The sequence below is a fragment of the Hyperolius riggenbachi genome, chromosome 9 (genome assembly GCF_040937935.1).
Source record: "Hyperolius riggenbachi isolate aHypRig1 chromosome 9, aHypRig1.pri, whole genome shotgun sequence".
Taxonomy (NCBI): Eukaryota; Metazoa; Chordata; class Amphibia; order Anura; family Hyperoliidae; genus Hyperolius; species Hyperolius riggenbachi.
The window spans coordinates 224,184,159-224,196,293 of record NC_090654.1 but is presented as its reverse complement, the minus strand read 5'-3'; the positions used below and the strand labels follow the sequence as shown (position 1 = coordinate 224,196,293).

The window sequence follows — 12,135 nt, the reverse complement described above, 5'->3', positions numbered from 1 at the left end:
CTCGTACCCAGATTAGGGAACTGGATTACCATCTGTGTTATTCTTCAGACTAGTTCCAGGGTACTGAGACCACGGACCTCATACCCAGATTAGGGAACTGTATTACCATCTGTGTTATTCTTCAGACTAGTTCCAGGGTGCTGAGACCACGGACCTCGCACCCAGACTAGGCATTGTTTGATATCTGTTATGACTTATTGCTTTCCTGACTACTCCTCTGTCTTCTGATTTGGTACCTCGCATATCTGATATTCCCAGACCCTGCTTTGCCTTGGATACCGAATCAGCCTTCTGTCTTTGTACTTATCTGTCAGTGTGTTGCCGACCTGGCGAGCCCGACCTCGAGAGCTATCTCTCCTATTAAGAGATAGTCTCCAGACCAGATAGTGACATCCACCTTCAGGTGTCACTCACTCTCTGGCCTTCCCTATCTTCAGCCTGACTCCACCCCTTGAGGAGTCTCAGGCTGCTTGAAGGTTCCTGTGCTCTCAGAGCAGTGTCTCTTTACTGTCATTATCACCTGCTCAGCAGGTGCATTACTCAAAGTACTACTGTTGCACCAAACACTCACATACCAAAAGGTGTCCAGAGGTTAGCAATATATCTGTATTATCGGTGATTCTGCAGATCATCAATAATCAGGTATATATCTGCATTCTTGGTGATACTGCAGATCACCAATAATCAGATTCTCTCTGCGTGCTGACACCAATCGTTACAACCTGAGTGCTGAAAAACCATCTGTGAAACTGTGAAGTAGAAACATGGTTTTATAGCATCGGGGCGTCACTTTGTGGGTAACAAAATCGTAATACATTATGGGACATGTCGTTTATTGGCAAGGTGCACTTTGATTTACTATAGACATTATTTGAGACAGTCATGTGCTTTTTGAAGCCATAGACCCTGAACAAGCATGCAGCAGATCAGGTGTTTCTGGCATTATTGTCCGATCTGACAAGATTAGCTACATGCTTGTTTCTGGTGTGATTTAGGCACTACTGCATCCAAGTAGACCAGGCTTTCTCAACCAGGGTTCCCTGGAACCCCAGGGTTCCTTGAGGACTCTGCAGGGGCTCCTTGGCATTTTACCCCATCGTGGGGGAAGTATAATAGAGCACACTATAATAGGTGGCACTGTAACAAGAAAAACTAAATTGGGGGGTCAGGAGACAGTATGAGTGGCAGTGTAATAGGAGATAGTCAAATTAGCAGCCTAACCTATTTAAAGACCATGCCTCCTGAAAAATAAATGTAGGGGTTCCTCGAGACCAAAAAATTGTTTGCAGGGGTTCCTTGAGATCCAAAAGTTATTTACAGGGTTCCTCCAAGGTAAAAAGGTTGAGAAAGGCTGAAGTAGACCAACAGGGCTGCAAGGCAACTGGTATTGTTTAAAAGGAAATAAATATGGGAGCTTCCAAATTCTTCTCACTTCAGTTGTCCTTTAACACCCCATGGTGTCAAACAACTTTCTGGGACGAAAATTATTTAGTGTTTGTATGAAGCTTAATGATTTACACAGAATAATACATGTAAAGGTGGCCATTAACAATCTGATTCTTCGGGCAATGGATTCTCTGATTTGATCGTAATATCGATCGCATCGTTCCAGTTCCATTAATCTGATCAAATTGGATAGCAGCTATGCTTATGCTTCTGTTAGTGGGCCTTAAGGATCGTTTCCAATCGATTGTTTGCCCCAAAGAATCACATAGGGCTCGATTCACAAAGCAGTGATAACCCAGTTAAAGACTTTAGGCGTGATAACCATTTTTATCATGCCTAAACTCAGTTTAGGCATGATAAGTTTAGGCATGGTAAGTTTAGATAAGTTTAGATCGCGCGCAAAGTCCCGCACGCAAAGCATCGCCGTTAAACTCTATGCAAAGTGCACCAGACTTTGCTAGCGCAAAACTTTTGATCAGCTGTGCACTGCGGTGCTAACCCAGTTGATGCTTAAACTTATCACGCCTAAAAACTTATCACACCTAAACTTATCATGCCTAAACTTATCACACCTAAACTTATCACACCTAAACTTATCATGCCTAAACAGGATTTAGGCGTGATAAAGGGCTTTTCACTTGCGTGCTAACTGTTAGCACCGCTTTGTGAATCAGTCCCATTGTTAATGGCCACCTCTATGCCTGGTACACACCATGCAATTTCCCATCATATTTTGGGCCAATCTGATTTTCATTCATTTTACTAATTGATTTTCCTATCCCTTCTGTACAAAATCAATCAGAAAAATGATTGGAAATCAGATTGGACCTGCCAGAAATTATTGATTTGACCTGAAATGTGACGGGAAATGGTGTGTAGCAGGCATTACACATATGACAGATTGCATCGATTGGGGATTTATTGTTTAATTTATGCAACGTTTGAATTACCTGCGCATCCCTAAACACAACCTTGTGAGGTTACATACTGTAACATAATTTGTATGTCTTATCCAGGTTTTGGATAATGCCATCTCCACAGAGAAGATGATACATGAGTATGAAAGGCTGACATCAGATCTGCTGACATGGATTGAACAAACCATCATTGCCCTCACCAACTGGAAGTTTGCTAATTCTTTGCTGGGTGTTCAGCAACAGCTCCAGTCATTCAGTACATACAGGACAACAGAGAAGCCGAAAAAGTGAGTGAGCACTGTAAGCGTGGATGTGTGTGTCCCAGGGCAGAGAGCTTACATCAGCCTATTTTAAAGGGAACCGAGCATCATTTTTAACTCCCAGGGCAGCTCAATAGCAAATTAAAAATGCAAGCTAAAATGTGGCTTCTTATGAAAAAAAACTTTCATTTTACTGCATCTTTTTACATTTACGGGTTAGCTACAGGCAGTACTCTTCTACTTCCTCTATTTCCTCTATCTGCAAGCTGGAGCAACAGAAAATTGAACGCAGATAAGGACTCTTCTAATTAGACTTAAATGCCCACAAGTTAAGATCAAACAAACCCATTAAGCATCAGGGCTCATTCACACTTAAAAAGCGCAAAACAGTTTTGCGCGGGTGATTTTACTGAGATTAGCACAGTAAAATTGCTGTATACTCCTGCGATTCAGAGCGATCGCGATCAGCGATTTTATAAGCACTGTATCGCAATGGCTCCTGAATCGCAGCGAAATGCTGCAGGGAATATGTTTTGCGATTGCCACTAATCGTAAAACACACGCGATCAGCGGCAATCAGCGGCAATTGCGGCAGTGAAATCACTACCATAGTTTAATATTGCGATAGCGCTTTAAAAAGTGCTAGTGCTTCGGCGATTAGCGGGAATCACCCGCTAATCGCCGAAGTGAGAACGGGCCCTTAAGGAAGGGGGAGGAGTGGTAAGACTCTGCTTCAAAAAAATAAGATAAGTCACACTTGATAAACTTCACACCAACCCTGGATAACAGCAGTGAAAAGGGAGTAAAGGGTGCTAACAACTCAAACATGGCACCCCTTTCAGCTATTTGAAACCAGGGGCTGCTAAGATCCCTTTAAGCACTTTCCAGCTTGGCATGAACTGCCATTGCTGGAATAGCATCAGCAGTAGTAATAGCTAGCAGATATGCCTACACATGAGCTCTCAGTTTTCCGTCTCATATACCAGATGATGGAATACATGGTTCATGCAATGAGTCCGCTCACTTCCTGTTTCTCCCTGTTGTTGTCATATGAATTTAACTCACTGATGACTACATATTATTGGAAATTAGTTGGATATGTTTCATGTGGTTAGTCATTTATTAAAAAACGCAACTTCAGTCACAACTTTAATTTAGTTTTGATAGAGTGGGGAAGAGTTAAAACCTCTTCCGGGTAGTTATTGCTCTTCATGTCCCTTCTGGTGCCGTAGGCTTAAAAGGCATTTTATTAAAAAGGTGTTAAAATATCACCTAGGAGAAAACTTTGGAGAAAACGTTAATTAAATAAAGGCCAAGGGCCCATATCCTATTAACTTTTCTTCTGAGTTTTCTCCCAAGGAGATACATTCAAACTTTACCAAACGAATAGCTTTCAAGCTTCCACCATGGAAGAAAATACTTGAAATAAGTGTGATATTACTGTTATTAACTACTTTTTAGTAATTTTTGAATTGCTAAGTGCTAAAAAGTTATTATTTTCTCCTAGGAGAAAACTCAGGAGAAAAGGCGACACTTTCTGCAGTCTTGATTAGAACCTTCCAGCAGTCTCACTATTTTCTGATATGAACTAGGCATGAGATGCAAACTTTTGCTACCTAAAACAATTTTTTTTATTCTAGTGCAGTTTGCTGAATCACTTGGGTTTTCCAGTCTTTCCCACTGTTCTCCAGATTAGGCGAGCCTTACTGAATGAGCCCCATTGCATTTATAATGTTGGGCACTGCATTTCTTTGCACTGTTTTATTTCATAAGTCTGACAGTATTAAACTATTATTTAACTTGCAGGTTTAAAGAAAAGGGAGACCTAGAAGTACAGCTGTTCAGCATACAGTCCAGGATGAGGGAGCTTAAACAGAAGGTCTATGTACCTAGAGATGGCCAACTGGTATCTGACATCAACAGGGTAAGTCATCCCATTCTCATCAGCAGGTATTTATTACACCGTATCTGTCTCTCTCTCTCTCTCTCTCTCTCTCTCTCTCTCTCTCTCTCTCTCTCTCTCTCTCAATATATACACAGGATATATACAGCACACAACACCCATTGCACTCCCCATAGATTTGTCACTTGGATTCAGGAGAGATTGGAACACAGACTATGGCCTCAATTCACTAAGGGCAGTTTGGTAAAATAATTTAGGTTAGTAAAATACAGCATTCGGTATTTTACATCAAATTCAATAAGATTTCCTGCATGCGGTAGAAGATTGGTACTATGCCGAGAGAACTATGCCCAATTCACTAAGCACTGCTCTGTAGTCTCACCAGCTGTGGAGCAGGTCAGTAAGCAAGCTATCAGTCTTCTCTTACAAGTCCATGCATGAGCCGTTCTATTTTCTGGCCAACGCATCCCCGACATCCCTTTAGATGAGCATCTATGCTAACTAGAGAGAGCACTTCAGTGTATCGGTATACAGATCTGCACATCTAAAGGGATTCAGAAAAGCCTTTTTAAATGTCTCCTTCTCCTGCTCTGCCATTCTGAGGTCCCGCTGCCAGAGCATCAGATCAAATGGGGTGAGAAGCAGTGCTGTGTGGCTCTCCCTATTGGCTGTCCGCTACATCTGTGAATGTTACCGCATGGAGATTGTGAGTTACCAGCTGGCGATAAATACCAAACACTTTTACTTGATTTACTGAATGCTTTAATCGTTGTGAATTGCGATTTCTTGACATTTCTTGAGGTATTTACCACACAAGTCAGTAATTTACATCACTAGTCAGTGATTTTACTTTTCTGTGCGGTAATAGGTTTAGTGAATTAGCATTTTCCATGTTGATCTGTAAAATCAGCAGTTTTCTGCATTACCAAATGCGGTAATACTTAGTGAATTGAGGCCTATGTGTAGAAGTAGGCATCATTCTGTAATAGCCCGACATGGCAAGCTGACCGATTCCTTCCTGATGCGAAATAGTAAATGAATCTCTATCCACACTGCACACTAAGTTCACATGGGCTTCCGACATTCAGGCGATGCGAACAACTTTCCTGCAAATGAGCAGGAAAGTTGTTCGCATCGGATATCGGTGTTTCATCGTCACCTCGCATTTTGAGCCCCCTAGGAGGACATGAAAGTGCCAACGTTGCTGATCCTGGAAAAGATGAGATGAAAGAACTGAACTCAGCTTTATGCAAATGACAGGAAAAGCATTTCCAAATATTTGAATGGACAGCGCTTTAGTGACGAACACCGCAATTAAATAAAATATAAATAAATAAAAAATAAATAAATTACTAGCATTGTATCACTCACACACGTGTGCCTATTTTAAATTTGTTTTATTTTTGGCAAATTTGACCACTTTTAACAAATCTACCAGACGTCTATTGACTCCAATTTCAAACTGTTTATTGATCAAAATGGTCATTGGACACAAATGGGAAATTTTGGCCTAATGACAGATCCAGAGCTGCATTGTATTGACCTGAATTTAGTGGTCCAAATATTGCAGTTGGTAGTTTGATCAGTTCAGAACATTTATGCTGTAATCTGATCGAGCTTGAGTGGAGCAAGGTGGAAGACTGATCACTGCTACCCAATGAATTTCTAAATGGGGAGTGATTGGTTATTCAAACTGAGTAATTATCAAACCATATACTGTATAAGTGAGTAGTCACTAAGGTCTTATTCCTAGATAATTTAATAGTCACTGTAACCGTTTATGAGCCACTGTCACCAATGAAAATGTTGTTTCACAACAATGCTTGCAGCCTTCAATCACTAAGAATGCCTTTTTATAAAGAAAATTTCACCGAGGAACAGATCAAAAGTTCCTTCTTCTTTTTTGATAATCACACCCTCTGTGTTCCAGGCTTGGGGACGTCTTGAAAAGGCTGAACATGAACGTGAGACCGCCCTGAGGAATGAGCTGATTCGACAGGAGAAACTTGAACAGTTGGCCAAACGCTTTGACCGCAAGGCGGCAATGAGAGAGGCGTGGATAGCTGAAAACCAACACCTAATATCTCAGGTAACCACAAGAAGAAATCTGTGCTACAATCAAAGGAAGATCACACTGCTGAGGAAATCTCATCAGTCCCCATATACATAGTTTTAAGTACAGCATCAAAAAAAGTCTCTTTAAAAATCACTCCAAATTTATATCAGTGTTCCATCAATTAGCAGACAGTTATTAATCTCTTTAAATAAAATATTTTAAATAAAATTGTGCAGACTGACCCATCAATTTCCACTGCTTAGAGAGAGCGCTCTATCCAAGTCAAACCACTTCTTACAAGTGTGTGTATTTTCTATTAGTCCCCAACTGCAAATTTGACACAGCATGAAAGCATGTCCCAGTTGGTAAAGCAGTGAAAAAACTGTAATACGATGTATGCAATACTGGCGTTTCCTCACTCAGGGACAGGTTCAGTTGCAGGGAATGTTTAGAATTCTATTCCCTAATGTAGAACCACTGAATGGACTTATAGGTCTTTCCAGCCAACATACTTGACAGGGGCTATAACATGGAGTGCTGATATAGCTGTTGTCACCCTGACTGTGTGTCCACACATACATGAATGAGGTATGCAGTGACCCCAACTATCAGAATCATTTCAACTGCTGCACGACTCACGTTGCTATGGACACACCAGAGGAAGAAGCTAAAGTTACCTTTCCCAGCATCAAATTCACCCTGAGCAATTTCTATCAAACTTTGCTAATCCCCTACTTGTTATAATAAAAAAGGTTGATTTTTCATAGTTTTGTTCCATTTATCCATTATCAAAAAAAGTCTCAAAATCTATAATTTAAAGCTTAATTCGAAATAAATAAAGCATGATTCCCAACAAAAACAGTGTGTGGGTTGATCATGTAAACACAAAAGGAGAGTCGTTTTTTAATGCTCTAACACATGCCCAAAAATTGACTGAACGTATCGATTGGATAGGGCAGAAGATCTAGGTGGATAGGGGCAGCGAACAGAGCAATGCAGTATATTGATCGATTTTCAATACATTCCCTGCCGGAATCTAATAAAAAGCAATGATGTGCAGTGTGTGGTAGGAATCGATTCCTTTCAGAGAAGAATTAATACTTTTGCCACATCAAGTGGCAGTCTATAAGTGTATGGCCATTCTTACCCATTCTGCCACATCTACTCTTAAAGGGACACGTAAGTCAAACAAAAAAAATGAGTTTTACTCACCTGGGGCTTCCAATAGCCCGCTGCAGCTGTCTGGTGCCCTCGACATCTCCCTCCGATCCTCCTGGCCCCGCCGACAGCCACTTCCTATTTCGGTGACAGGAGCTGACAGGCTGGGGACGCGAGTGATTCTTCGCGTTCCTGGCCACAATAGCGCCATCTATGCTGCTATAGCATATATCATATACCATATAGCAGCATAGAGGGTGCTAATGTGTCTGGGAACGCGAAGAATCACTCGCGTCCCCAGCCTGTCAGCTCCTGTCACTGAAACAGGAAGTGGCTGCTGGTGGGGCCAGGAGGATCGGAGGGAGACGGCGAGGGCACCGGACAGCTGCAGGGGGCTATTGGAAGCCCTCGGTGAGTAAAACTCATTTTTTTTGTTTGACTTAAGTCCCTTTAAAGCAGCAGGGACTATCCCAGGAAAAAACACACACACACACACCACACACACACACACACACACACACACACACACACACACACACGCATATATATATATATATATATATATATATATATATATATATATATATATATATATATATATATATATATATAGATTAATACTTGTTCTACTTACATATTATATGTATTGTACTGTCAATGTTTTGATTTCAGTGAATTTTATATAGTAAATGAAGAGAAAACGGTTCCAGGCATTTTCCATCTTTGCTGCCTCTGAAGCCAATCTTGATGTAATTTGCTCTCTTACTCTTTTTTTTCTCCTATAAACTGCCCTGCCATATCTAGCTTGTTTTGTAAACGCGTGTGAGCACAGCATATATTGCATTTCAGCAGCTTCTGCAGAGGGGTGAGGCGTATTTCCCTTCTCAGCCTGTCACACTGAACTGCCCCCAGCCAATCAGGGAGGGGAGATACAAGCTTCCCTCTCCTCGGCAATGCACCAGAATAGAGCCAGGCAGACTGAGATAAGATTCATTACAGCAGGAACATTTATGATTATATTTACTTGCAATTCAGACTGCATGTAGGCTACATAATAAACAAAGAGCAATGGGTAAATGGAATGTGATTTTGTGGCTAACAATCCTGCTTTCAAGAGGAACCCCAGTGAAAATAATGTATTAAAAATGTTTTACAATAATTTTGTATAAATGATTTAGATAGTGTTTGCCCATTGTAAAATTATTTTAAATCCCTGATTTACATTCTGATTTTTATCACATGGTGACATTTTTACTGTTGGCAGGTGATGTAGCTGCTGCTTGCTGTTTTGGCAGTTGGAAACAGCTGTAAACAGCTATTTCCTACAATGCAACAAGGTTCACAGACAGGAAACTTCCAGGAGTACCATGGTCCTCAGAGTTTCTTGTGGGAGGGGTTTCACCACAATATCAGCCATACAGAGCCCACTGATGATCCGTTTGTGAAAAGGAATAGATTTCTCATGTAAAAGGGGGTATCAGCTACTGATTGGGATGAAGTTCAATTCTTGGTCACAGTTTCTCTTTAAATAATTCCCAAAAGTAGTGCAAGAACGATGCTTACCTATACTGGATGCTGATTGTCCTCTGAGATGTATGTTTTTTTTTGTCACAGGATAATTTTGGCTGTGATTTGCCATCGGTGGAAGCATCCAAAAAGAAGCATGAAGCCATTGAAACAGATATCTTTGCCTATGAAGGACGCATTCAGACATTAGTCAACCTAGCCAAAGAACTGGAGAATGAGAATTATCACGACGTAAAGCGGATCACCGCCAGAAAAGACAACATTGTGCGGCTCTGGCAGTACCTTTTGGAATATTTACACCATCGGCGTCAGCGGCTCAACATGAACTTTGAACTGCAGATTCTGTTCCAGGATATGCTGCACATGGTCACCTGGATGGATGAGATGAAGGTAATTATACAGGCAATGAAGGCAAATGGAGGTAAAAGCAGGGACAGGTTTATGTACTAGCATCACCGCCTCCCAAACAATGACTATGGAACCTTGTGTGGCCCTTATCCATAGCATTGCTCTAGCGTTGTTGTAGATGCTGTCTGGTTTGGCAACACTTGCATGTCATACATACAAAAAGTGAACTCAGTCCCTACCTTAGAAATGCGAAGAACCAGTACAGTTTTTGCCACCAAAAATATGCGATTTTTCGTTAGTGAGCATGCCTTTTTATTTAATTCACTCAAATACATTAAAGTTCGATTTTCATGTGATTTTTATCTGCAGTGCGAAAATAACCCCCAAAAACACAATCTGCTTTTTTTTTGCCACATGCAGAATATAACACTATTACCACTTACAATATGAATCTCCATAGAGAACCACTGATTGCAATTTTGCTATGTGGATTTTGCCAATTTTGGAAGTGTGACCCCTGCCTGAGCACAACTGCAAACCTGGACTGGATGAGGACCAAAAGTCCGAAACAGGCTGTCTACATGAGGGTTTGATGTTGCTGTGTAAAATTTAAAGCTATAGGCTTGCTATACACCAGCAGTTCTGGATGTGAGCCTGGCTTACAGGGGCGAAAAGAGATAATTTGCATATTCAGTAGTTGTGCATTGTGGGTAACCAGAAATGTTCACTTATAGCTGAATTATTGCAAGTTTCCTTCTGTTTTAAGAAGGCAAATTTCACCAAGCAATGCCTATTAGTAGGAGGGCTTTTCAGGTTTTTTTTAATCCCCTATACATTCCTAGTGGTTTGGGTCACCCCGAGCTGGTTGGTTACCCTATTATGTAGTAAAATCTGAAGCACTTACCTGAGTCATATCGCTACATACTGGGTGCTGCTGGAATGTTAGTAGATTAGCAGTTGTGTGATTGCAGTCCTATGCAGGTGCCCAGAAAAGGAGAACTTTAGGCCGGTTTTACACCTGGTCTTTGCGTTTGTGGTGCGATGCTCCTCTCCATCACATCGCACCGCAATGCACAAAATGGCACTGATATTACCAAGCAGCAGAGTGCACCGACAGGGTCATATGAATAGCACCGCCTTTCCCCGCATGCCATCCCTCTCGCCCAGTGACATACTGCCTGCTGGACAGGAAGTATGTCACTGGGATTCCTGGGTTTTCCTGTCATATTACCGTTGTTCCATGCATGTGCGCCGTGCTGTCACCTCCAATATATTTAATATTTCTGCGTCACCCATTGACTTTCATTGCTTCTGCCGCTGCTGTGTCATAACAGAAGTCTGACAGTAACGCAATGGCGTGAGTGTGCTAAGCTCCATTGCCTTGCATTGTTGTTGCGTTACTCTGCGGTAAAACAGGGTAATAAAATGAACACTTGCACACTTGGCCTTAAAGTAAACAAACACCTAAGTGTTGGTGCTGCATGTGACTGCAGTCTCACATCTACTAATTCAAACATCTCTCAGCAGCCTTTGCTGTAATCTGTTATAACCCAGAAAAAGGTGGTACCTTCTAATCACTCAATTTTTATTCAGATCAGTTCTGCTGAGTCATTTATGAAGCCCCACTGGGAGTGAACAGAGGTTTCTGGAGAGGCCTTAGTAAATCAGGCTAAGGGCCCTTTTCCATTTGCGGAGTCATGCAAGTGCGGCTACCTCGCATCACTTCTGCTGCTGGCCACGTCACTTCCGGAAGTGTACTGTATGGAGGGGATGGCGGGCGGATGCTGCTGTGCCAGAATCTGTAGCATGCTGCATATTCTTCGATCGCTCCGCACCACTCTGCACACAATGCACGGAATGGAAACTTCCATTTCCGTGCATTGGGATCAGGACACCCGTGGTGCGATGTGGCTATGTAGCTGCATTGCACCGCATATAATGGGAATGGGCACTTACAGTTTTGCTTACAGTATTGTGAATCTAGAGGAAAGTTGATTTACGGTAATATTTAATTGTTTGTTTTCTTTTGCTGTGAGAACAGTACGGGAAATGAGATAACGGTTATCTGCCATTCGTCTCTCCTAGAATGGCCTTCTATCACCAGACTATGGGAAGCACCTGAACGATGTGGAATATTTGCTTCAGAAACACGCATTGACTGAAGCCGACATTGCTGGACAGGAGGAGAAGGTGAAGTCCTATCACACCGCTATGCAGAAGTTCATAGCTGAGGATGGTAAGAGAAAATACAGATTCTGCTAATGCCTATCTCCAGGCACAAACACTTTCCTAGCTGATCCTAGCCACTTGCTTTTATCTGTGTAGAACCTCCCTGACTAGCTGATGTATTTTGTTTGGAAGTAGAATTCTTAACCTTGGTACACACCTTCTATTTTGATTGGCCAATGATTGACTAGTTTTTCCACCTTTATGCAGTATGAGGGTCAACAGATTTTAAATACTATGAGCAGATTGTGTTTGTAAACTCTCATAATATACGGAGTTGGTAAAATTTGCCAG

At 41.6% G+C, this 12,135-nt stretch overlaps 1 protein-coding gene across 3 annotated transcripts in view; it reads left to right on the top strand.

Annotated features, from left to right (window-relative positions):
* The window catches only part of LOC137532976 (spectrin beta chain, erythrocytic-like), a 564,120-nt gene that overhangs the window by 462,373 nt on the left and 89,612 nt on the right, over positions 1–12,135 (top strand). For all 3 annotated transcript variants that reach the window (XM_068254046.1, XM_068254047.1, XM_068254045.1), the window contains exons 9-13: positions 2,463–2,650; positions 4,430–4,547; positions 6,457–6,615; positions 9,355–9,657; positions 11,701–11,851. In XM_068254046.1, the coding sequence (XP_068110147.1) occupies positions 2,463–2,650; positions 4,430–4,547; positions 6,457–6,615; positions 9,355–9,657; positions 11,701–11,851 (919 nt within the window). The remainder of the gene's footprint in view (positions 1–2,462; positions 2,651–4,429; positions 4,548–6,456; positions 6,616–9,354; positions 9,658–11,700; positions 11,852–12,135) is intronic.